The sequence below is a fragment of the Actinia tenebrosa genome, unplaced genomic scaffold (assembly GCF_029948245.1).
Source record: "Actinia tenebrosa isolate PJP-AT-01 unplaced genomic scaffold, QUT_ActTen_1.0 PGA_scaffold1__47_contigs__length_23844297, whole genome shotgun sequence".
NCBI lineage: Eukaryota > Metazoa > Cnidaria > Anthozoa > Actiniaria > Actiniidae > Actinia > Actinia tenebrosa.
Genome location: NW_028292578.1, coordinates 8,201,056 through 8,228,833, shown reverse-complemented (window position 1 = coordinate 8,228,833; position 27,778 = coordinate 8,201,056). Strand labels below are relative to the sequence as shown.

At 38.0% G+C, this 27,778-nt stretch overlaps 2 protein-coding genes and 1 non-coding gene across 3 annotated transcripts; 2 read left to right on the top strand and 1 right to left on the bottom strand.

Moving 5' to 3' along the window:
* Positions 1–8,539: 8,539 nt before the first annotated feature.
* Trnaw-cca (transfer RNA tryptophan (anticodon CCA)) lies at positions 8,540–8,612 on the top strand. The gene has a single exon. It is a non-coding gene; the product is annotated as a tRNA-Trp (tRNA).
* Positions 8,613–12,037: 3,425 nt separating this feature from the next.
* LOC116287299 (uncharacterized) lies at positions 12,038–13,300 on the top strand. Its single transcript, XM_031693966.2, has one exon. It carries the CDS (start codon positions 12,103–12,105, stop codon positions 13,255–13,257), a length of 1,155 nt encoding a protein of 384 aa, XP_031549826.1. The 5' UTR covers positions 12,038–12,102; the 3' UTR covers positions 13,258–13,300.
* Positions 13,260–27,523, bottom strand: LOC116287300 (uncharacterized). Its single transcript, XM_031693967.2, has 2 exons — positions 27,377–27,523; positions 13,260–15,559 (listed from the first exon to the last, which is right to left on the bottom strand). Exon 2 carries the CDS (start codon positions 15,521–15,523, stop codon positions 14,429–14,431), a length of 1,095 nt encoding a protein of 364 aa, XP_031549827.2. The 5' UTR covers positions 15,524–15,559; positions 27,377–27,523; the 3' UTR covers positions 13,260–14,428.
* Between the last annotated feature and the right edge of the window lie 255 nt (positions 27,524–27,778).

Here is a 27,778-nt window from a genome sequence, read left to right as displayed (position 1 = left end):
ATGCAAAAAGAATTTTAAATGTAGTGGTAGTATGTGTGTGCGAGAAAAATGGGCCAAACGAGACCAAACCAGTATTCATAATAAACTGGATGAATGCACTGCAGAAAAGAAAGAACTATTTACAACTTTAAGAACTGATTAATTATCGTAACATGGACACTGAACAATATGTTGAGAAGAAAATTATCTGAAATTCGCCTTGTAGTTTGAGATGGAAAAACATACACAGCTAGCACTATTTACTGGGTTGTCTGATGATGGTGTCATGAGGACACCGAAACGTTGTCTTATTACAATATGTTACTACCCGTAATATTCATCGTCAAAAATAGAAAAGTTTCTATATTAGTATATCTTATTGTTTTACAAATCAAAAAAGAAAAACGAAAAAAAAAAAAAAAAAAAAGGAGCAAAAGCGTGAGTAGGTATAGTGTTTAGGTCACCCATCCAAATGCTAACCCTCCTCAGACGAGCTTGACTCAGTATCTTGAACGACAACGATTTATCCACTGGACCACGGTTCCAGGTGAATCAGCATAACAATAGCCGTGAAAACAATGCACCGAATAGACTAGACTTTTTAACATTAGATTTTCAACCGATTCCGTGCGTGGCAGAGATGCAAGGGATTAGCCGATATGGTCTGGGGGCCGGCTGGTCTCTCCCCTGATGCTTTGGCTAGAACATTTTCTTGCGTAATTCGTACACCCAAGGGCAGAAGGATTTAATCGCCGTCAGGTCCGAAGTCCATACGCCGCCTCAGCTCTGCGGATGTCTCGGGGGTATGGCAAAGTAGAATCGATTATTCTTTTTTTCTTTTGGTGGGTTCGAATCCCATATTATCCACATAAAATTTTTCTTTTTTTTTATATACATTTTTTTATTAGATTTAAATCTTCGACAATTGAGGTAATCCGTTTAAGTGAAATTTTATTCATTCCTAGTCGGTTGCTTATAAGCCTGTATAAGTTCGATCAAACGTTATCAGTCATAGAAGCAATATCGATCCGCAAAGTTTGCAAAGCTTACTGACAAGAATAATACTGCATTTGGATCATCATATGCCCGCAAAGGACTAGTGGGTGGTGCGTTGAAGACTTATGGGTACTATTGCGCAACTTCTGCCTTTTCTGACAAGGAAAATAAACAGTAAATAATATAATAACAAAGGATGGTAAAACAATAAGAAAATCAATTGGTGATTCTGACTGAGAACATTGGGATATTTGATCTTGTTGCGTTATGGCGCAAGATCAAATTCACAAGTAGTGTGACATGCATAATGCAAAACTGTTTATTTTATTGCCTAAAAAAGGCAGAACCTGCAATTATGTAGAGACCTCCTTAAGGGAGAAGATCGTCTTCGAACTTCTTCAGCTGTACTAGGCCTCTGTGTATGATACAGGCAACCCAGTGAACGCCTATCGGGCGTCTTGTTTGAGTATGGGAACATGAATAGAGGCAAGATTAGTAATCCATTAATCCTTTTATTTGTCTTTTTTATTTCAGATACGAACTGCAGGCAGTAACCCTAAGAAGCGGCAAATACGAACATTACACCTGTATCTTCAAGTACAATAGCAATTGGCTATATTATGACGGTCTTTGTAACGAAGGCAAACCATCTCTTTTTACGAATTTCCCCCACACTTACAGACCTAACACATTACTTTATGTCAAAACTTCTGAATAGTGTTCTTTATTTTTCTAAAGCATTACACCTGTAACCTTAACTAAATGCAATAATATCTGAATCTTTTTCTGGATCAAACAATATTAAAAAGTATCTTCCAATCGTTTTATAGCTCGTTTTACAACCGTGGGTAGTGGGGTAATGTTGCGTAGTTTGGTAAAACGTCCGCTGTCAACCCTAATGTCGATTCCTACGACACCACCATTTGGAGCTAGAGAGAATCTTTGAAGTGTTGCATGATGTCTCTGCCCTCAGCAAACATTATTACTTGTGTTGAGTCAGCGTTGTTTCTATACGTGCACTAAGATATATTGGTCGCGCACTCATGAATATGGGGTAAACAATACAACTATAATTCAAATCTGAAATCTAAAAAAAAAATTTGAGCGGATTGAAATCTTTATTATGTTACTGAATTTTTTGACCCTGAGGTAGGGGTTTTGTGCAAGGGATCTATTTGAATTCGAATTCAAGATACCAATAAAGTATCTAAATTTTGACCTAACATCCGCTCTTTGCCCCTCAGTCAACCGCTTGTTTGCCCGCCAGTCAACTCTACTCGATTGAATTGATAGTAGGCAATTAGATGCACTGAAGTTTTCGGTCTCGGTTGGGGGTTTCGTCAGAGACTAAGTGCTGGATGGAAATACGAAAATAAACACAGCTCAACACAGCTGAATAAGTTTCAAAGAGATGATAATTTTTAAAATGTCTAAAGAAATATTTGTATTCCTTGTTTGTTTATTTTTTTCGCTTGTCCACTAATGGAAAGTTTTGCTAATGCAAAACCATACCGCTTATAAGTTGGCTACATTTTACTTAAATGCCATATTTTAAATAAATGACTTGCGTTTGGGAGCTTCTCCTAAACTCTTAACTTCCAGATGATATACATGGGCATTAGAGAGTTTTAAATGACTTTTTTTTTCCTCCCCGCAAACGGCAAACGTGACCACGTTTTCATAGTTTTCCTGTATTTTACTTTACCTTTTACAAACCTTCTCACCAAGCGCAAATACTCTTTTGGTTTTCTACTACTTGGACTGTTTTTGCGATTCTTTTTCAGTAATTTAAAAGAATTGTTTACTGGTCAACTGACGTTTCACGTTTGCCGTGAACGTAAATCTAAAACTCTCTATTGTTGATTTTGAACGTGTATGTCATTAGCCTGGGCTGTGAGACAGCTCTGTACCAAAACAAGTTTAATGTTATATTTTGCTACCTTTAGTAACAATCTCAAACTATATTCACAAACTTTTATATTTTGGAAATATCTCACGGACAAACTATTACTTTTTTTCTATATTTTTTTCAATAACTATTACTATTATTTTTCCCGGACAAATATTAAGACACGACCAAGTACATTGCAGCCACCTCTTTTATTGAGGTTACTTTTTATTTTCACTTGCAGAATTTCCCCTTTTACATTCGAATTTAATTTCCATAGTGAATTCAAAATCAACCCACAGGCAGAAAATCCGTATATTTTTATACCTTTTGTAGACTGGCATTATTATTCAAATGCCCTCTATTGTTTTCCAAATATCTTTGTTATCTTGTTTTTTGTTTTGTCCACACAAGGCCCCTCAACCCCCTCCCCAGGCACCCCGCAGACCTAATACTCAGGTTAACACGCATCTACACTTCCCTACCGCTATACCAAACCAATACACCCAGTTATGACACTACTGATGACATGATGTTGGTCAGTTTTTCAAAACTAATTTTACTAAATCACTTAATCTTCAATCGTGTGCAATTTTTCCAGGCTGTTACATCACTTTTATGATTTTTTTCAGCACCCGTGACATGTCGAGTGGCTGTCGTTTGATATGCTGTATGCCTGTCAACCATCGACTATTCTTGGTGTCGTAATACCGGTCGAGTACGTTTAGAGACCAAGGGATGTTTTTCTTTTTCAGCTCGCTGGCAAAATACCGGCCAAAGTTGATCACTTCAGCTTCGGTCAAACTGCCACCGTCATTGTCTTGTGGCATCCATGCTCCAAGGTACGTCAGGACACCAGTGTTGGTGGTGAAGTCCATTGCTGGTTTGATGGCTTTGGCGACGTTTTCTTTGCCAACGGGTTCACCATCTCCACTCCAGTATTTTGGCCTGCCAACTCTCTTGTTAGGTCCTGAGGCGTATAAATGCCACTCGGCCATCATGTTTGAATCCTTCTCGTAAATAGTTTGTTTGATCTTGTCAAGATCTTTGGCTGTCTTTCCTGGTGATCCAAGAATCAAGATACGCTTCGCGTTGTTTCCACCCGTGGCACGAATAGCTGCTACAACATCGGATGTCCATTGGTTGTATTTGTCAGCCCTCATGCGAAGACTTTCACCACAATTTTCCTTTGTACCACATTCATCTATTCCCAGCTCGGTAAACAAATTAAAACTGAGTCTGTAGTCCTTATGTTTCAGCTTTTTGGCCACCTTTGTCCACCATGTTACGTAGTTCTGTCGATCTTCTTCACTTGCATACGCCTCAGCGTGATGGTGGATCCAGGAGATGATCGGAGCCACGCCAACCTCGAGACATTTATCGACTACTCTCGACAAATCTTTCAGAAACGAAGTGAAGTTAGAAGCGTCGTATGGGGCGGCGTACAGGTCTGCCCGGCATCGAAGCCTGAGGTTTCGAAATCCTTTATCATAGATGTCTTGGATGTTCTGGTCATTGTACTTGGACAACGGTGATTCTGTCTTGAACCAGTTGGTAGAAAATCCCTGTCCAACGAGGCCTTGGTAGACTGATGGACTAATAGGATCTGACGCACTGGTCGTTGAGAAGGCACCTAGCATCAGGAAGAAAGTAATTGGAACCATCTTCAAAAACGCGAGATAAAGAGTTTCGTTTGAAGGACAACTCTTAATGATTTGGTCTCAGGATGCAGTGCTTATATAGCCTGAAAATATATTAACATATATTGTTACGCAAGACTTGGTTGTTGATCGCATGATAGGCGGCTATCTCATCAAACGAGCTGTTTGATTTTTTTTACAGATCGTTTAATGAATCTTTTCATTGATGGTCTTTAAAAATTGAAACTTATTTGCTCAGATTTTCATTGCATTCCTATTCGAGGCAATCGTTACTATGGGAATAAATTCCACCCTATTCATCTCGGTTCAGTACATTTCTAGTTTGAATTTTGAAGAAAGATCGGCAGGGCACGTTTTACAGTGCGACTACTCCAACCAAAGCCACCTCGACAAATTTTCTACAAATTATGCCAATCAAAAGTAGGAATCTGAACAATAGAATTGATACAAATCGGACAAATATCCATGGGTTTACACGGCTGGGAAAACTGCCGGCACTTTCGTTGTGGAATATAAACATGCTGTCGCATAGCAAAATGGTGACAAGATCTAATAGTGTCAGGCAGATTATATCTTTGTCTGGAAGAAACAATCTGTAATCATAAAGACTGCGTTTTATACGGTTTCTAATTTGCTTTCCTGTCGTATTTGAAGTCGTAAATTACTATTTTTCTATATCTTTGGTGACACAAATCACTAATTTGCCAAGAAAATATATTACAAGCTCTTCTTCATCATTTAGCTTTACCAACCGGAACAACGGAAGAATATCTAAATTCAAAATTTGCCGCTAATCTATTGTCTAAATACTCAAACACTATTGGATAATTTGTAGAAAATTTGTCGAGGTGGCTTTGGTTGGGGTAGTCGCACTGTAAATCAATGCTCACGTCGTTAAGATACGATACAAGGTCAATGCAGGCTATGTGATCTTTCTTTTATGTAGTCACAGGCAGCCCAAACAAGGTTCCTGTGTATGAGTAGTGAACCCCCCCCCATATACCGTAGTAGCTAGGGGAGGGGTGGTCTAAATTCCTGACTACCCCTTAAGAATGTAGGGGGAGGGGTGGTCTAAATTCCTCAATACCCTTGGAGAATGTGAGGGGAGGGGTGGTCATGAAGATGAGCGAAATATTTTAGGGGATTAATGAAATGGAATGTAGAACAGGGGTCAAAGTATAACGAATTCCAATCACCAAGGCGGGAATTTGAAATATGAAATATGAATACATATTTTTATGGAGAGAAAAGTTTAAAAACCCGATCAAAATCAGCAGAATCACTTGCTCATCACCTTCGTCGGAAAAACCCCACTTGCACTCAGCTATAATCCAGCCAGAGTACGGATAGACTAGTTAACATGTCATCTGGAAAAGTAATACAAATAGGAGACCGTGGATACGTTATTTTTGTGAAGGATGTTAGAAGGGAGAAAAAAATATGTATCCGCAAACAGAAAAAAGATTTATCGAGCGGGAAGACGGTTCTAACTAGCTCAGGAGTGTCTTTGACTTTAGACGAATGGACATCACTCAAATCGGCAATTGAAACAGTGGATACGGAGTTAGTGAACAATGAGGCAACTACTGCATCCAGTCAGTCCGAAACCACCGATCTTCATCAGGAGCCAACGTTTCCTGGATCCATTCAAACCCTTCCGGATGATGGCAGTGCGCAAAATTGCGAGGCACAACTAGGAAAAGATTATTTACCAAGAATTTTCACCACTTCTGAACTGGACACTATTTTTAATGCGCTCGGTCCGGAAATGGAACTGACAACAAGGGAACAGCAAAGTGGATTAGCTACTGGACAGCAGCAAGTACCCAGTTGGGGATCTCGAATGTACTATTATCCGCCGTCATAGAAAAAAAAATTATACCAAAGACATATTGTTATTGTTTTGGATTTGCTGTAGCATTTATTGAAAAGTGAAATAAAATATTTTGTTTCTTACAAATGAAGTTGGTGTCATAATTAATGCACATATTTGATATGATTTCGAGCTCTAACATTGCAGTGTTGACAGGCACCATCAGTTTTACCTGTCAACTAGGGTCTTATCCGTAATAACCTAAAAATATTTCTTGTTACAGATTCTTATTCCATGTCTTCTGATTCGTCCGTTTGTATTTGTAGATGTTGTGTAGTGAATAAATTGTTCAAGAGAAATTTACGTTGATCAATAGCAACCTGGGTTGCTTCCATCCAGTCGTAATCACAAGTGTCCAGTAAATCTCGTCGGGTTCTCATTATTTTACAATAATAAGGATCCCTTCTTAACGCGCGGATCCATACCAATTTTTCCAACAGTACTTTTCTCAGCTCGTTTTGAAATGCAGGGATCATTTTATTGTATGCAAGCACTTCAGCCGATGCTTTCGTTTCGCCTTTTTCCATGTACTGGTTTTCCAGAGTTTCTAATTCAATCTCGTGTCGGTCCATGGTTTCTTTTATCAACACTGACCAGCAGTCTTCTTCAGGCTCATCATCGTCATCATCAGGACCATCATATGACTCTGATTCACTCGTGTCTACTTCACTGTCTTCTTCACCTTCTTCGCTTGACGTCTCTTCATCATATGTTGATTCATTTTCCTCTATATCGTTCATTTTGCAAATATGATTGTCCAAGTGACGTTTTAGATTGAACCCTGTGGAGAATGTCTTGCCACAATAATAACACTGCTTGGGTAACGTGTCTTCTAAGGGATCTAATACAAAATGATTTTCCTTTCAAAGTTTGCCGCAATTTATGTCCTCCATGAACTACTCTCAACCTGCTCCTTAACTGCTCCTCATATGCTCCCTGCTGCTCCTTATGCTCTCAGGCTGCTCCTTCATATTAAATACTCCTAAGGACTCATGAAAAGAATCTCTACTCGCAGTGTACCTCGAAGCTTTTTTTTTTGTCTTTCCTGTTTTGGATAATTTGAAGCAACAACCTTCTGATCTGGAGTCAGGTGTCAATCAGTCAATTCTTAGAAAATAACGTCACTGTTGCCCATGGCCTTTTTGTCCTTTTCTGCGAGATTGGCCTGGTTTTGGCCTTTTTGGCCTGGGTATGGCCTTTTTGGCCTGGGTATGGCCTTTTTGGCCTGGGTATGGCCTTTTTGGCCTGGGTATGGCCTTTTTGGCCTGGCTGAAGGCCATATATAAACCAAAATTAGGAAAAATAAAGTCATTTTATTTAACTCTTCCTGAACTGTAAACATGGTTAAACGAGTTTGTCGAGACTGCCCGATCGCAGGATGTGGTGCAAAATATCTCGTGAGATTAGCGAACCATCTGTCGGATGTTCATTTGCTGGATAGCGATCATCGGAGAAAGTATCTACAAGAGGCTAAACTGCAACCGAAAGTAAAATTCGTTTTGAATCCAATTAGTGCCAAAACTGATGATAACAATGACAAAAACTTGACGCATGTACAAGGCAGAGAGTATGAGTTTTCGCAACCAAGAAAATACAGGGTGCAGAGACTTGCAGACACTAAAGTAAAACAGGGTGCAACCTTTTTCAAAACAAAAACCAAAGAAAAAAAGAAGCGAAGTCATGGGAAATCAAAAGGATGGTTAACGATGAATTAGGACGAGAGAACAAACTAATAATTTGTGTCAATAAGGCTGGTTGTTTGTTCAGTTGAATTCAATAGTAAATACGCATGACACATCACAGTCATGACAAAAATAAAAATAAAAGAAAGCCAAAGAAAGCCATGGTTTGTGTAATGTGTACGAGATTAGCTTGGTATTCTATGGAGTACAAGAAGGTGTCGTCACTTTCACCGGCTCAATCTTATCTACAATAAGCTGGATGTAACAGAGATCGGTTTAGTTTTGACTGTTGCTTAGAGCTGCATTTCATCTTTCGATTGAAAATTCTAGGTAGAACATATGTATGTTAGACAGTAACTAAGCAATAATATTCAATAACCAATCTCATAATCCCATGAACAATAAAAGTACTTTGTTCGGCGTGCTTACAGGAGTATCTTGACTATACAAAATCACAGAGGACCTTGTGGTGTAATGGTTATCACGTCTGACTCCAGATCAGAAGGTTATGGGTTCGATTCCCATTAAGGTCATTGTTACTGTATTTTGGACAGAGAGGAGGAAAAGTATCCTGATTCTGGTTTTAGTCAGAAGCTAACCGAACACGTATCTGTTAAAGCACCTTACATAATCAATGAATACGTCCAAAGGATTTCGCACTCTAAGTTGTGGCCATATCGTCGAAGTTCCTTTGGTGCACGATCGCTGTGGAAAAAAGTACTCTGACTGCTCTCACACAGTGGAAATACCAAACTGCTTTATTTGCCCTGCATATTTTACGACATGCCCGTATTGTCGTGGTAATTTCTGGAATTGCTCCTGTACCTGGCCTGAAAGCCTAAATCTAGTTGACCTCATTGCCAGTGAATAGAAATGTAGCTATTTGACAAGTAAAACTGATGGTGCCTGTCAACACTGCAATGTTAGAGCTCGAAATCATATCAAATATGTGCATTAATTATGACACCAACTTCATTTGTAAGAAACAAAATATTTTATTTCACTTTTCAATAAATGCTACAGCAAATCCAAAACAATAACAATATGTCTTTGGTATAATTTTTTTTTCTATGACGGCGGATAATAGTACATTCGAGATCCCCAACTGGGTACTTGCTGCTGTCCAGTAGCTAATCCACTTTGCTGTTCCCTTGTTGTCAGTTCCATTTCCGGACCGAGCGCATTAAAAATAGTGTCCAGTTCAGAAGTGGTGAAAATTCTTGGTAAATAATCTTTTCCTAGTTGTGCCTCGCAATTTTGCGCACTGCCATCATCCGGAAGGGTTTGAATGGATCCAGGAAACGTTGGCTCCTGATGAAGATCGGTGGTTTCGGACTGACTGGATGCAGTAGTTGCCTCATTGTTCACTAACTCCGTATCCACTGTTTCAATTGCCGATTTGAGTGATGTCCATTCGTCTAAAGTCAAAGACACTCCTGAGCTAGTTAGAACCGTCTTCCCGCTCGATAAATCTTTTTTCTGTTTGCGGATACATATTTTTTTCTCCCTTCTAACATCCTTCACAAAAATAACGTATCCACGGTCTCCTATTTGTATTACTTTTCCAGATGACATGTTAACTAGTCTATCCGTACTCTGGCTGGATTATAGCTGAGTGCAAGTGGGGTTTTTCCGACGAAGGTGATGAGCAAGTGATTCTGCTGATTTTGATCGGGTTTTTAAACTTTTCTCTCCATAAAAATATGTATTCATATTTCATATTTCAAATTCCCGCCTTGGTGATTGGAATTCGTTATACTTTGACCCCTGTTCTACATTCCATTTCATTAATCCCCTAAAATATTTCGCTCATCTTCATGACCACCCCTCCCCTCACATTCTCCAAGGGTATTCAGGAATTTAGACCACCCCTCCCCCTACATTCTTAAGGGGTAGTCAGGAATTTAGACCACCCCTCCCCTAGCTACTACGGTATATGGGGGGGGGTTCACTACTTGTATGGTTTATAGGGGAATGTATGAGAGGTATGATGACTGAGTCATAACGATAAAATGTTTCACTCAACATTTTTTGAAGTTTTGAAGGAAATTGTTAAGTGAAACATTTCATTGTTATATCTTCATCATAACTCCCATGCATTCCCTTATAAATCACACACAGGAACCTTGTTTGGGCTGCCGGCGATGTGGTATAACCGAGCGGTGTACGTGGTTTTTGTTCTTGTAAAGGAAATATTTTAGGAAAAATGGAAAGACCTAGTAAAGAAGTTTATAATTAACGAATGATTAAAAGAAAAAAAAAAAAATAATAATAATAATAATAAAATTTAATACATAAGTTAATTTTTAAAAAGAAGTTCGGTTCAGTTAACCGTAACAAAATTTAACCGGTGATCTTATGGTCACTTGCCAGAAACTAGGCCGTGTTGTGACTAGCATTGAACACCGTATTACAGGTACCAGACAAAGACTTGGCACTAAATTCTTTGGTAAAGCTATTTGTACATGTCTAGGTGACAGTAAATGACGTTATCATTAAGATTGTGGTTGCAACATGTCTGTGCCGTACGGATATGTTACATAGAGAGAGGTTTGTTTTCGTATGAGTGGTGAACGTACGGTACTGACTTACGTACGGCACTAACAACGTACACAGTACGACATGCCGTAACATTTTTTAAGCCATTAAAATGGCGTCCCCTTATCTTCCAATAATTGATCCAATCACGACGCGCTTACCTAGTCTGTAAGGTCTGCAAGCGGTCCCACTTTTCCTTTCAAACAAAGTAAGGGTGAGTGTTTTGGGATTCCTGTGGGCGCGCTTATATTGGAGCCGCGTAAACTGCACTCATACGAAAACTGCACGCTCTAATATATATATATATATACATATATACACTAGGGATAACCTCAGGTTAGGAAGTGCGGGCGTAGAACATTGGTGGAAGATATTCTTAATTTATTTGAGAGGCGTGAGTAGCTATTGATATGTGGAGAGGCAGATGCAAGTGAGTATTTAGTGATTTGGTTGGCCTGCTAAGGAAGGTTATCCCTGCGGATCGAATTCCCTCACGTACGCGTGAAAACCTGTTTGAGCACTGGCCTAATCTTGTAAGTCTGCATTCCTCGGATTCTTGACATTCCAGTTGGAAGTCGAAAACTCTGAAAAGCTGTCTAGTCTCTCGTATTCCGCGGACCCAGGCCCCTTGGCGTGCTCTCGTCAAGATTATGCTTGCGTGCTCCTCTTGTCGCCCGCAATAAAAAACAATTAAAGTATCTTTTTCTTCATGACAGAATTTGTGGTCCAAAGTTCGTGAATGTCAAATCATTGAGAACATTCTAATTTAATTCAGGGTTCATTTAAGAGGTCAGCCTTGTTAAGAGATACGTCACAACTTAAAGTGCATATGACACGAAAAAAATTTAATGTTAAAAATGTGTATTTTATTGGCATTAATAAGAATATCACGGTTAAATTTGTTTCAAAAACGTATTTCTCTAGAAATTCAAGAAAATTTAGCACAAGTTGTGACGTCATTTTGTTTACAAGTCTCCAGATTTAGTTGCAAATACACGAAATATGTTTGAATGTAGAATCTTAATTTCAGGTTGTACACTTTTCAGTTTCCCAACATTTGGAGAGTACTACGTAAGCTATCAAATGAAGTTGAATAAAATGTGCCTTTTGTTGTTATTTTATACGATTTACAATTTATATTTTGTGCATTACTACTGAATCTAGAGTACGTGTCAACAAAATGACGTCCACAAATTGGGCTTAATTTTCTCACATATCTCAAGAAATAAGCTTTTGAAACACATTTTATTACGATATATTTATTACGACTAACAAACTATACATTTTAAACGATGAAATGTTTTCGTGTCATATACACTTTAAAAGCTAGCAATCGTACTGGCGTCCATTGATATCTGTTCAACTCGAAATACACATTTAAAAAATCCATCTTTACCCGTGATATATTGTTATTTAAGTATCTGGGTTTCCTGTGTTGGCTGTTTTCAGCTCAAGGCGTGCGACATTTCTTCGGTAAGATACAAAATGCTGATTGTGTTCTTCCTCATGATCACTGGCGTGTGTGGTGTTGACTCGACTACCGGTATATCACAGCCGATTAGTCCATCAGTCTACCAAGGCCTCGTTGGACAGGGATTTTCTACCAACTGGTTCAAGACAGAATCACCGTTGTCCAAGTACAATGACCAGAACATCCAAGACATCTATGATAAAGGATTTCGAAACCTCAGGCTTCGATGCCGGGCAGACCTGTACGCCGCCCCATACGACGCTTCTAACTTCACTTCGTTTCTGAAAGATTTGTCGAGAGTAGTCGATAAATGTCTCGAGGTTGGCGTGGCTCCGATCATCTCCTGGATCCACCATCACGCTGAGGCGTATGCAAGTGAAGAAGATCGACAGAACTACGTAACATGGTGGACAAAGGTGGCCAAAAAGCTGAAACATAAGGACTACAGACTCAGTTTTAATTTGTTTACCGAGCTGGGAATAGATGAATGTGGTACAAAGGAAAATTGTGGTGAAAGTCTTCGCATGAGGGCTGACAAATACAACCAATGGACATCCGATGTTGTAGCAGCTATTCGTGCCACGGGTGGAAACAACGCGAAGCGTATCTTGATTCTTGGATCACCAGGAAAGACAGCCAAAGATCTTGACAAGATCAAACAAACTATTTACGAGAAGGATTCAAACATGATGGCCGAGTGGCATTTATACGCCTCAGGACCTAACAAGAGAGTTGGCAGGCCAAAATACTGGAGTGGAGATGGTGAACCCGTTGGCAAAGAAAACGTCGCCAAAGCCATCAAACCAGCAATGGACTTCACCACCAACACTGGTGTCCTGACGTACCTTGGAGCATGGATGCCACAAGACAATGGGCAAGGGAGTTTAACCGAAGCTGAAGTGATCAACTTTGGTCGGTATTTTGCCAGTGAGCTGAAGAAGAAAAATGTTCCTTGGTCTCTGAATGTACTCGACCGATATTACGATACCAAGAAAAGCCAATGGTTGACAGGTATACAAGAGATCAAAGGACAACCATTAAACATGTCAAGGGTGTTGGAAAACATTAGGTCAGCGTTTAACACCAATAATAGTAGCTGTCGATCGTTCTCTAAGTTTTTACTTCCTGTGTGTTTATTGGTTGCTTTTTACACGTTTATTCTACGTTAATCTCTGCCATCAGTTTCCTTTATTTACTCAAGTATTACTTACTGTAAACGGAAATTTTTCACATTTTCAATAAATTTTAAATAAACTAAACACATTTCAATAAATTTCAATTAAACTAAACACATGTATTAATTGTTTTCTGATCTATAAAATATATGTTTTAAAAGTGCGAAGTTAGATTTATGCTATCGAGAAAGTAGATGAAGTTATATATAGACTACAATATATGTCATTCAACCATGTAGTACATACATTATGTACTAGTCAATCGAAAACCCCCCAGGACACAGTGGGGAATTAAGGCGGCGAGACCGGGGATTTAACGCGCATTTAACGGCGTGAATGCACGGGTATGCGGGAAATTTAACGCGACAACTTCCATAATTTGAACAAGGCAAATCTTTACCCCCGGTACCGTGGGGAAGTGCTAAATTTAACACTACACCAATATTAATTCCCCGCCTTGTCCTGGGGTCGACCTGGAGGTGGGGTCGGGTTTTCAGTTGACTAGTGCATTACAAAATTAGCCCAATAATCCCACAGGAAACCCAAGCTCAATTCTCATGTGAATATATCATTACAGCAAATGTATGTAGTTAATAAATGATACGCTTTTTCATACATGTTTAGCAAAAATTCAAGACTTTTTCAATGATACTTTGTAAAGTGGCTATGAAATTTGTTAAGAAAGCTCCAGTTGCTCGATATAAGATACCTTGGGATCTCCATGGCGCTTATTCCATGGGTTTCAGCCATTTAGGCCATTAGCCAAGGGATTTTGCAAAATCCTACAAACTATAAACTATATACCAATCCCACAAGGAACCCAAGGTCGGTTCTCATGTGAATATATCTTTACAGCAAATGTAATAGACTTATCCCGATTTCGCTTTACTGACCACGAAACAATGGTTTGGAGTCGAGACTGGGCTTGATTATTTTGTTCATCAAGTTCAACCTCGACTTGAAACCATTGTTTCGTGGTCAGTCAAGCGAATTCGGGATATGTCTATTAGTTAATAAATGATACGCTCAGCTTTTTATAGATGTTCAAAAACCTCAAGAAGTTTTCAATTATACTTTTAAAGTGGCTATGAAATTTGTTTAAAAATCACCAATTGCTTTGGGCTCTCTGTGCTCATATTCCACGGGATTTAGCCTTTCAACCAGCTCAGGGATTTTGCAAAATCCTCAAAACTATAATGTAACATCTTTTTGGGTCAAAATGGTCTTTTCCTTTTCCTGCAAATGGCCGTGTTAAACCAAGCACGACCAAAGTAGGGTCGTCTGGTAGCTCGTCTGGTAGGTCCTCGGGTTTCTTTTCAGCATCGATAGCAGTGAATGGGGGTTTATATCCTCCAGAGATCTTTACACGCCTTTTACCGGAGCGGTCTCTTATCAACTCAAGATCTCTACCCATGCAGCTCAGAACTCCCACTGAAGGGCAGTTTGAACCCTCATCGACGTACTTTTTTTGCTTTATTTTATCAGGTCCAAAAATGTCTTCCACGGTAGATTTTGCCATGTTCTGTAGTGCTGTAAAAACATCTGGTTGATATGCATTCTGCACTCTTATTGAACGATGGTCAACGAGCAAATCTTCAATGCTGTGTGGCAAAGGCGTAAATGATTTACCAGGGGTTCCCAGTACATTAAAGATATACTCCTTGTCTAGCACTAAAGGTTGATCCCAACAACAGAGGTTTTCCTCGGCGCGGTACAAGGGACGGAAGATTCTAGAAATTCCACTATTGGAATTTAAAATTTGTAGGCCCAAATGACAAAAGCCTCTGAGCATTTTTGTCCTGGCAATGATGTGTAACGTGACAAAATACCGATCCGTTGGCTCTTCAGACAATTTAATTTCTGGCAAACAATCATCATCCTCAGCAAACGTAAGGCAGCTCATTAATGATTTATCAACACTAGCGTCACTAGGCAAAACTTCAAGAATTTCAGTATTTTGAAAGCCATCAATTCGTGGATCGCAATCCTCCCTTGATTCATCCCAATCTGGTGATGCACTAACTTTTACGACGATACCGATATTCTCTTCATCGCATGTTTCGCATTCAATATCGATTTTCACACTTGCAACAAAGAAACCACCATAAGCCAATGGACAAGCATCGTTAATATCTTGGAGTCTCAAATCCAGCTCCCATTCGTTATACTGGTCAATGACATCCTCAATAGACACCCGCTGATCGTTTCCACATTTCTCGCAATGATACAATTGGAAGCCACTCCCGCTAGCCATTGCCATATCAGTTAATTGTTGATTCGTTGATTTTAGATTTATCTGTAAAAACACACCCCAAAATCAATAACAAGGCCTAAATTAAAATAACTAAAAAATAAGATAAGAATCATAGGATCAGTTCGGGTCATTTACGAAAATGAAACGATACTACTTCAATGGTTGATTTTTAGTCGTTTCAGACGTTTGTGGGTCGTTATTCCAGGTTTGAGTAATAACGTTTTAATTTTACCACAAAGGCAATGGTTAAAAACATTTGCAACATTGCTACACATATGAATATCTAGTCCACATAGGCCACTTAAGGTTGTTCCAGACCCTTATTACTGTGCACTTTATTTGCGTTGTTTTGTAAATTTATTGAAATGCAATGCAATGCAGTGTAATGCAGTGTAATGTAATGTAATGTAACGTAACGCAATGCAATGCAGTGCAGTGTAATGCAATGTAATGTAACGTAACGCAATGCAATGTAACGTAACGTAACGCAATGTAATGTAATGTAACGTAATGTAATGTAATGCAACGATAAACTAATCATATCAGAGAACGATTTGCTCGTGACATCACTACGAATGCACTCGATGTATTTTCTTATCATTTTATAGTTTTGGACTTTGCAAGACCTTGCAAATGTAAAGAGTTTGGAATTAGATGAGTTTGCTCTAGCTTGAGCAAAAGTCCTAAAAATTAATAAGTAAGTAATAGGGTAGGGATGGCACGATCCGTATTTTTGGGATGGATTTACTAATTTTGGGGTGGATTCGAGTATTTTATGCGGTGGATTTAATTATGTTCTAATACGTCACGTATTACGTGTATCATATGCGGTGGATTTAATCATTTTTATTATTACTTATTACCATAAAATGACGGGTAGGTATTGTGAAGTTGCCATGACGACCAATTGACGCCATGAGTTTATTGTTTGACAAGTTTGGACAAGTCTTTTGTTTACCAATCCAATTTATAGATCGCGGGGATTTTGAATTTTTTAACTGCAAAACTCAACCAAGCAAGCAAGCAAGCAAGACCTAATAAAATTTACTTTTGAGAAACGCAATGGCTACGTTATTCCAGTTAGGCTCTCGAAGAGATCACGCTACCGTCAATGAATTCAAAGGAGTAATGAAAATTTGATGACTTTTGTATCCAACACAATGCAATTAATAAACGATAAACAATAAGACCTGCTAATTTCTTCCTAATTATGCAAAAATCAGCTGAAAATCTAAGGAAGCTCATATCCGATTTAGTTATTAAAAAACACAGGAAGCCCATGGCCAATTCTTATTTCCACAGGCAGCCCATCCGATTTAGTTATTAAAAACACGTAATACTCGAATCCACCCCAAAATTAGTAAATCCACCCCAAAAATACGGAACGTGCCATCCCTACCCTACTACTTAAGTATTATTTAATAGATAATTACTGAGGCACGCAGCATTCGTAGGTATAATGCAGGCAGCTGAGGGCGTAGCCCGAAGCTGCCTGCATTATACCTACGAATGCTGCGTGCCGAAGTGATTATTTAGTATAATTATTGTTCTTATCAAAATCCAATTGTTTTCTTTCTAGCTTGTTTATCATAGAAACAAAGCCAATAATGAATGAACTAAATATGTCTGATTTTCCTCTATGCATTCGTTGGGATAATGCAGACTGAAAACAATGGATTTTGATAAGATCAGTAATTATTATACAGGCAACCACTGGATATGAGCAATCGCGCGCTCTGATTGGCTACCCTTCTACTAGGCTATCAAAGAAAATTCAAAATGGCCACCGACCGAATTGCTTAAGTTTCTTTAAAAAAAAACACCAAAAAACACACGCGCCATGTAAATTCCCGGTTGGGCATCCCGGATGCAGTTTACATTTCGCCTTACTCTGCTCCCGTGCGTCATCAACTTGTGTGCGCGAGCTCTTTCCGTTTCGTTTATAGTGATCAAAACAATAAAACGGAAAGAGCCCGCGCGCGAAGTTCGTGGAATAACTGTTAAATGTGGCGGGTCAGCGTGCTTTGAGCCGAGAGACCATGTTCAAACAAGCAAAGAAGTGAGCAGAATCACTTCACGAAATATAAAATAAATGAAATGAAAGTACCTATTTATATCAGTGTCATTTGAACTTGAATTTTCAGTAAAGCAGTGCCAAAACTTCTTCTCCTCTACTGACTATAGTCTAGTTAAACTTACAAATCCTTACAATTGACATTTCGAGGTGTGAGAATATACTTGGTTACACTGCTAGAATTAGAGCTAGCGACTTTTGCACATGCACTTTGTAAGCTCACGCAAAACAAGTAATCGAAGACAAATAATTTCTCGTGTGTATTTGACGCGATTCCTGGAATTAGCTTTACCATTTAGTTTCATTCAGCACTCATAGATATCAAATGAGAAAAAATCAATTATGTAAAATCGAAGTAACTGTGAAATTGATAATTCAGAATTCAATCGAGACAATGCCGATATTTTTTCCACTAACCATGTGGAAGTCGGTAGTAATCTCACGATTACTTTCGTCTTTTACATGGAAAGTACAACTACAACTTAACTAAATTAAAGGCGCTCAAGAAGCGCATGTGGTTTGTCCAAAGAAGTAATCAGAACGGACCAATGAAATGAACTTGTATATAAAATCAAGAAAGGGTATTTACCATGAACTTTGAAAATTTGTCAAAAGTGAAACGTAAATCCTCAGTACATATATACGAGAAATTATGCGCATGATGATCAGAAGGGCCTAAGGCAGTTTTCATAACTTTCAATTTTTGTACATCTTCGATTATTTTATTTAAAATTTTTGGTTTTATTAGTGTTGAAGGTTTTTAAGTAGTGTTTAAAAATCGAGTAGGAGTGTTTTATCAGGTATGAAAGCATGAGGCGTAGCCGAGTGCTTTTATACCTGATAAAACACGATCTACGAGTTTTTTGAACTGCTTAAAACACTCATGAACAATTTATAAGATTTTGGTTCAACTGGAGCCACCATACACGTCACGAACATGGATTTTTATACTTCGATAGAGATTTGACGTCACGGGCATGCGCAACCAGATTCAATAGAAGCTCCCACACGTTGGATATTGCGTGCCAAGGCAAAGACAGGCACGTTAGTCAAAGATCTTTAGGGTTGACTATGATCTTGATGATGCTCTATGTCTTCATCTAAGCTTGGATGCATACTTCATCCTTGATGAAGTCATCCTCATAGTATTCGAGTGGTCTTTACATAAAGATCACGTGTCTTTATATAAAATCACTTGAATACTAATGAAGAGGGAGTCTGTCTTTTTGTCGAGGGTCGAGGGTACCACATCGAGGGTCGAGGGTACCAAGTCGAGGGTCCAGTTTTACGTCGAGGGTACCAAGTACCAAGTACAGGGTAGACCGAATTACAATGTCTAATATGGAGGAGAATTTCTAACTATTGAAAATATAATTGAAAACCATTCGCGGCAAAGTTGCATTTGAGCCTCAAAGGTCATTTCCGGTTTTGTATTTAGGCTCTGACAAACACGACCGATTTTGTAACGCCACGCGTGACACGTATTCAATACTATATATACTATTTCTTTGGAGCTCCGCTTTTAAGCAGTGCCTAAATCTACATTAAGTTTATATTTCCATTATCCTAAAAAAAGAATTAAAAATAAAAAACCAAACGAATATTTTGTAAAGACTTCTCATCTGATTACTCCGTCATTTGACAGTTCTTGATGCAAAGCATGCATTAAACTGACCGGAAATGTGCGCTATTGTATTCCCGTGCGCAAGGTTACAGTTTGGATATCTCTTTATCATTTTTGATATTATATACTTGACTTAAAAAAGACAGAGGAAAAAATTAGTAAACAATAACACAACATACACGATATGAAACATTTTTTATCTACATTAAAAATAAGGATTCAGGATGTCATTAGTACATTATAAATAACATAGAAATTACCACGTTATAAAAGCCTGTTGATATTTTGGTATGGACAACGAGTAAATAAAAAAGATAGCAACCAGGCAGTCAGCAGTTGACAGCGAACATGCAAATTTGTTAGCGTCACCCAGAGGGAAAAAATTGGCAAAACTGCTTTTCCTCAATCCCGGAGAAAACAATTTAGTATCCGATAACCTGCTAGGCGGAAGGAAACAGAGGGAGGGGGGGGGGGGGGGGGGGGGGGGGGGGAAGGGAAGGTTTCAGTAACAAACTGTTCTGATCTCATTCTAGAACCCGCTTTGAAGAAGAGAACTTCCAGCCCACGGTATCTTTATAGTTTCCACTTCAAATCCTTGTTTTGGATTCTTTAAGCGGCGCAATTGAAGTAATTTCGATTGTGTTGATTGCTGGTGGGCGACCATTTCTCCGCTAACCGGTTTACTTCATTTGTTGTTATTAAGTTATTCATTTGATTAGTCTAGGAGTATATTCAAAAAAAAAACTATATAAAACTATAGTATAAAAATATATATGTTTTTATGCTTTATTTTGTAATAATCGAGGTTAAAATTAACATGGAAGGACCAATCTTCTGTTAGGAGGGAAAGACCACCGTGCATAGCAAAAATTTTATACATTTATAGCGAAGGGTTTTTTCAGGAAGAACCTTTTGGTAAGGAGCTGGTCGATGACAGAATAACAAGTAGACTACTACAATATCTAACAATCGCAACTCATGCACTTTGAATACAGTCGTCTGAGTCAAACTTCAATCGAAGTCCCGTTATTTTTGGTTGTTAAGCTAATTTAATCTCAAGCTATATAATTTCTAGCTAACAAGCTAGCGAGCGAACTTCGGAACTCAGTTGGGAAATTCGCTCCCAAGTTCAAACCTAATTTCCTAAGTTCAGTCTTAAGTTTCCAATTAGATTTGTTCGTTGACAATGAAATTGAAATATTTTTCACGTAGTTACCAATTATACAAAATATTCGTTTGGTTTTTATTTTTAATTCTTTTTTTTTTCTTCAAGGATAATGGAAATATAAACTTAATGTAGATTTAGGCACTGCTTAAAAGCGGAGCTCCAAAGAAATAGTATATATAGTATTGAATACGTGTCACGCGTGGCGTTACAAAATCGGTCGTGTTTGTCAGAGCCTAAATACAAAACCGGAAATGACCTTTGAGGCTCAAATGCAACTTTGCCGCGAATGGTTTTCAATTATATTTTCAATAGTTAGAAATTCTCCTCCATATTAGACATTGTAATTCGGTCTACCCTGTACTTGGTACTTGGTACCCTCGACGTAAAACTGGACCCTCGACTTGGTACCCTCGACCCTCGATGTGGTACCCTCGACCCTCGACAAAAAGACAGACTCATGAAGAGGACTTTATCGGGTATAAAGGTTCATGCACGTGACGTGTATGGTGGCTCCAATTAGACCATAAGCTTATGAATTATTAATGAGTGATTTAATGCCATATAAAAAATTCGAACCATGAGTTTTATTAAAAACTTTTACATTTGAATAAACACCGCTGCTCGTTTTTATATATAGTATATGACATTGCTGAACGACTGCTTTCCTTGATCTTTGTTGTTCAGTTTCAAATCTGCTGTATATATAGCAAAAACCTATGTACTGTTTAATCATAGTTAATTGAGTTTAACTATGGTTTAATAAACGAACAGGAGTGTTTTATCGGGTATAAAACACGAGGCGTAGCCGAGTGGTTTTAGACCCGATAAAACACGATCTGCGAGTTTATTAAACGGCTTAAAAAACTCCTGATGTATGTTCTCATACTGTACCGAATTCTTTACGAAATGAACCAAGTTTGATAGAGAAAATCGAAGTTAAAGTTTATGCAAATGAAGACGAATCTATATCAGATATAAAACCTCCTTCATGGTCATGATTTCTATTGTGTTTCCTTCATGAATTTTTAATGCGTTTTTTAACTATCATGAATGAATTTGAAAATCCCATGAGCAAAAGGCTGAATTATCTTAAAATTCATCGGCAGAGATTCAAGATACATTCCACAATGGGTCTGATTTAATAGACCTTATTCGTGGTGTAACAATGTTTTCCCAATTCAACGTGACAAACCTCTGGGGGAATGAAGAGTTATTGTTTTGCAACTCATCGGGATTAATCATCGTTATTCCTTTCGTATCCTTTGGGATACTCATGAATTTTTCGAAGAGTAAAAACAAAAGAAAATGAATCCTCTTGAGGTTTGTCACGCTGAATTGGGAAAACATTGTCACACCACGAATAAGGTCTATTCACAACCGACAATGCATTTGTTGTTTTTTTTTTGTTGGTTTGTTTATATTAATAAATTCCCCAAAGGGCTGGATATATCCCGTAAATTACGGCCTCATTTATCCTCCAATTAGGAGGCTCAATATAGTTTTCAATATCGTTTTCAATATATAGGTATATATATATATATATATATACACTCGATTGCAGAAACGTTGTAGTATACATTTATACATTTATACAAATACCTAATGAGATGCATATTGCAATTTTACTTTTTTAACCCTCAAAACCAATTGATTTATAATCTGTAGGATGTATACAATGTGTATATATATATAAATGTATATATAAATGTGTATATATATTTAGAAAACTCATTAATAATTCATGAAGAAAACACAATAGAAATCATGACCATGAAGGTGATTTTATATCTGATAAAGATTCGTCTTCATTTGCATAAACTTTAACTTGGATTTTCTCTATCAAACTTGGTTCATTTCGTAAAAAAATCGGTACACAATGAGAACAAACATCATAAGTTTTCTAAGCCGTTCAATAATCTCGCAGATCGTGTTTTATCGGGTCTAAAACCACTCGGCTGCGCCTCGTGTTTTATACCCGATAAAACACTCCTGCTCGTTTATTAAACATTACATATACACTTGATTGCAGGAAGGTTGTAGTATACATTTATACAAATACCTAATTTATTCAGTATAGTTAATGATATGCAAAACAGAAAACTCACTTTATTTATTATTTGTTTCATTCAATGAACGTCAAAATATTTTATTCTCGTGTTTTACATCCTACAGATTATAAATCAATTGGTTTTGAGGGTTAAAAAAGTAAAATTGTAATATGCATCTCATTAGGTATTTGTATAAATGTATAAAATTTATACATTTATACAAATACCTAATGAGATGCATATCATTGTATAAATTTTATACATTTATACAAACACCTAATGAGATGCATATTGCAATTTTACTTTTTTAACCCTCAAAACCAATTGATTTATAATCTGTAGGATGTATACATTTAACGTATATTATACTACAACGTTTCTGCAATCGAGTGTGTATATATATATATATATATATATATATATATTAATAGTTTTCAATATATGAGTAATGAGTTTGTTTTGTATGAGACTATCTTGTCGAGATAGCACTGTCGTGCGCTCTTACTTGGGCCCGGACTTGATTAAGACGGCAGAAAATTTGTTGTAGCAACTCGAGCCACGAGGAAAAGAAATTATTATGGTTTATATGATGTAATCCACGAGTGAAAATGGCATACACCAATTTATCAGAAGTTTATCACATTGAACATGACCGAACATCAGGTCTGTATAGTTGACAGGAAGCATGATTTGTGGCACGATTCCAACAATTAAGCCCAGGGGGGAAGGTCTAGTGGCCCACAGCAGCACGTCAAAAATTGGTCAGCCGTTTTGTTTTTGCAACTCGCTGTCAAGATCGGCCATGAAAACTGTTATTCCACTGTTTAGAGATGTATAATGAAAGCTCTAACAATTAAATGAACTGATAAATTCAGTAAATTAAAAACTTACTGCATAAAATGCGAAAAATAATTCGCCCTACCAGGGGAGGGGAAGTGGCCCACAGAAGCACGACACAAATTGGTCATTTGGTCATTGCAATTTCTCTGTTTTACAGTCAAACCACGTCAATCGTGAACACGTAGAGGTCATTAATGACTTTATTTTTGGATTCTTGATTTCATTATTCGATTAGAACATTCATTATTGAAAAAGAATCTTCAATATTCAAAAAATAATGATAATTTGAAAATTCCATTACAGTCAAACAAGCTCAAGCGTTGACCCCTAGATTCGATTAATGAAATCATTAGTCAATTATTCTTTTTATACGTACGAACCGGAATAATGCAATATTGCAATATTCAAATGAAAATTCAGTTCATTATTCGACTCGTGATGAAGAAGGTAAATCATCTAAATTACAGATACCTTCGAGCAGAAGTCGCTCTCTTATTTCATAAGCATACACACTAGGTTTTGTAATTTCCATGCCTCAATTACTTGGAGGATATCGTCAATAATTTTGTAGGGAACGCTCCAGCCTTGAGCAAAATGGAGACACAGTTCCATGTCGTCGATAATGTTGAAGTATTTTCTTGCCTCCCCAACTAGAAATTTTCAGTTGTCGCGAAATTGCTTTATTGGACAATCCGCTATTGCTGAGATGAACAATTTCCTGGCGAATAATATCAGGTAAAGGCTTTCCCGGCACATAAACATGGCCAAGACTATTTCTGGCCGCCATGTTTTCTTGGTCTTCCGGCTGTGTTAACACTGATTAATCAATCAAAATGTCGTATATTGAATTTAAAGTTGATTGGAATTTTCATATCTTCGTTTTTGTTTCGGCCCTCAGGCCGAAACAGTCACTACATTCGGTTTGCCGGCCCATAATAGTCTCCGTGCATGTCATTTAGCTGTCAGAGGTTTGGACCTAATCCAATCATATGCCCTTTCCATCATAAGCAATGGGAAAATGTAAAACATTTCACAATGCAGAGTATTTCGGAGAGTTGCGGTGAATCTTCTCTGAGGTAGTTGTGTAGACTATATTATGCCCTTTTGCATGACGCCATTTTTTGGAAAAAAATATATTATTGATTAACCCTACAACAATGCGTATTTTATTCCTAAGTCAGTATCTAGGTTCAAGTCGCCAAGTAGGTAAGCTATTGAAAAGTTATCCAAAAGCTTTTGTGATTGTGCGGCAAATTAAGGCAATTTGCCAGTCTCAGCTGCCTGTGAGCATAAGTTGAGAAAACTGGTGAGTTTATCTGTGTAACTAACAGTTGATACATATATATTTTGTGAAGCAAGCTTCCGATATGTTGTAGCTTCGTGCACATCTGAGGACATGTTTTTGGTATCACGCAGCTATTATTTAAACTAGGTCTTATAAACAAACAGTGCATACTTTACAACTTTAAAAATAGAAGTCTGAAATCATCAGTTTTCATTTATTAATGCTCTGATGTAAAGTATAATTTCTTGGATTCGGTAATATTTTTGAAGCACCAAGAGATGTAAATTTTTGAAGCACCAAAAGATATAAATATTGAGTAGATTGGTGACGGCGCACTGGTCAAAGACAAGCTTTGTATGTTTTCGTTCAAATTGAGACTTTCGCATTTTCTTCAAGCTACGATATAAGAGCTAAATACATTTACCATAAATGTCAAAGAGCAGAATCAAGGTTTAAACAGTATCCTACATTCAACATGGCGCGTACTGTAATGCTCATGTGCCAAAATATTTTGTCTTTTGTACTCTGCTCTCTGCGATATATACTCAATCATTGTTTATATCTATTGTCGGATCTCTCATTCGTTCGGCGAAACGTTATATGTATGTACGTTGCCCTGTTTTCCCGATGTTTCAAAGCAAGAACCACTGTGTTTCGTCCAAGAGAATTTTATAGCAAATGTTTACATCGAAATTTGCGTAAGACTTTGCAGCGTGAAAGCGTACCACGAGATCGCTCTTGTCTATTATTTTCAAAATACAGGAGACCCCATTACCACAGCAAGACCAAAATTCTTTATTCAGCAATGCCACACAATAAATAGATAACGGGCCGAAACATCATCGCTTTCGAAGCGATATAGGCTTGTTGACGTTGTAAATTTCAACTGAATAATGAAATCAAAATTCGAAAATTCAAATCATTAATCGACTCTAGGGGTCAACGCGTGAGCTTGTTTGACTGTAACTTGGCCTGTAGGCTCTTGTTTATAGCGCAAACAGAAGGTAAGTCATCAATACTGCATATTCCTTGCACAAAAAGTTGTTTTTGCATTTCAGTTGCATATGTGCTTGGCTTTTTTATATGCCAGGCTTTGAAGATTCGTTTTCAATAATGAATGTTCGAATCGAATAATGAAATCAAGAATCCAAAAATAAAGTCGTTAACGACCTCTACGTGTTCACGCTTGAGGTAGTTTGACTGTAAGATCGGCCATGAAAACTGTTATTACACTGCTTAGAGATGTATAATGAAAGCTCTAACAGCTAAATGAACTGATAGATTCAGTAAAATAAAAATTTACTGCATAAAATACGAAAAATGGTTCGCCCTACCAGGGGAAGAGAAGTGGTTCACGCTACGCGATAGCATAATGGTTAGCCGTCTATCGACGGACTAACCACAAAAAAACTCAGAAAAAAACTAAGAACCCCAAATGAATAATTGAAGAGACGACTATTAGTTAACTTACTTATTGTTGACTGTCTGCTAAGTTTTTCCCTGCTTTCAGGCGTGAAGGAAGGAGACTCTGCCGATGTAAAGCGTTTCCTTTGATATACCGCCGTCCACGATTGTGGACGAACAAAACCAGTTTTAAAACCGGTTTTTAACCGATTACATGTAGTGCGCATGAGCAAATGTAAGACACCGTGGCGCCAAACATTGTTTGACGAGAGTGGCTGTCAAAATCATGACAGCGTTGCTAAGTTACGCCACACATGCGCGACAAAAATAACGTCCTACATCGGCAGAGTCTATTTATCTCTCTCAACCAAAACAAAAGGAAAATAGGCTCTGCTAGCAGGGAAGCTAAGTTTAAATATCCCAATAAAAATCCAAAGAACTTGGAATGACTATCCAAAGCGTGGATATTCTTGGACTGATCGCCAAAACCAGTAACTAGCTTGGGCGTGTCATCTGTACATTGCCTTATATAGACATATACAATATTCCATCAGCAGACGATCTCAGCAGACAATCTCGTACCGTGCGTTTCTTCTGGCCTGCGCGGCGAAGAACGAGGGCTCTGGCACAATCCATTTTTGGCGCTTGCGTAGTTTTCCGGAAGTGAAATATAATCAATGAAAGTCATACTTCAAAACTGCTTTCAAACAGAGTTCTGTGTTTACTTCCGAAGCAGCAGCAGCAGCAGCAGTTGAGGGCCACAAGTTTATTAGTGTAGTACACTATTTAGTGCCACCCTCATTAAATAAAGTTGTTATTATTATTATTAATATGTTAGGGGGACCCGCGGAGGGGGTACCGTATGAGCCGGGTATTACCCCCGCCAAAAACCATTGGTCGGCCGCGGGTATTACCCGTAAGGTCCCTATGTGTATTGCCTGCGTAATTCGATTTGAAAAGCTCTCTACGGGTTTTATCGGTGCCCCGCAGTACTAAGTTAAAATATTTGTTCTATATACAATGCACGAATGTAAAGAGTTTGCTTATGACTTTTGTGTAAAGTGCGTGAAACCCAAGTTTAAACCCACTAAACCAAATAAGTATATTTGTTGTGGTAAAAAAATGCGAATAGAAGAGGATACGTCAGCACAGTGTTACGAGTGTGGTAAAAATATCCTTAATGCCGTACCAAATGCTACCAGAGAGCAATATTACGCCAATGGAGGTCGTAAGAAAACACCTTATAAGAGAATAAAATACTTTAGGGATTGGATGAGTCACATTCAAGGTTATCGCCCCGTGTACCTTGACAACGAAGTAATGGAAGCGCTTGACTTAAAAGAACCAACACCACAAAGCTTAAGGAAGACATTGAAAAAATTAAAGCTGGGAAAATATTACAAAGGTATTCCCTACCTTTTGTCTGAAATTACCGGTGACTCTATTCCCAGGGTTTCTGAAGATACTATGAGAAGGGCTGAGTGGATGTTTTGTCGGCTGGATAAGGATATTCCTTATTATTCCGACGTAATTTACGAAATATTCCACGAAATAGACCCCAAACACCCCCTGTTAGGATGGATTCCAAGAAGATAGTGGATCTTATGGCATAAGACGATGATGTAATTCCATTTACGTCACATGTTTTCGGCCAATCAAAACCTTCACAATTTTCTTTCACATTTGTAAAGTAAATTTGTGAAAACGTTTCACATTTGTGAAATTAATCTGCATAATTTCCAGACTGTCGTTCAATATGTAAATAAAATCTTGTCTCGCTTTTTTCAAAGCAAATGTTTACTGAGCGAGCTTTCTTTG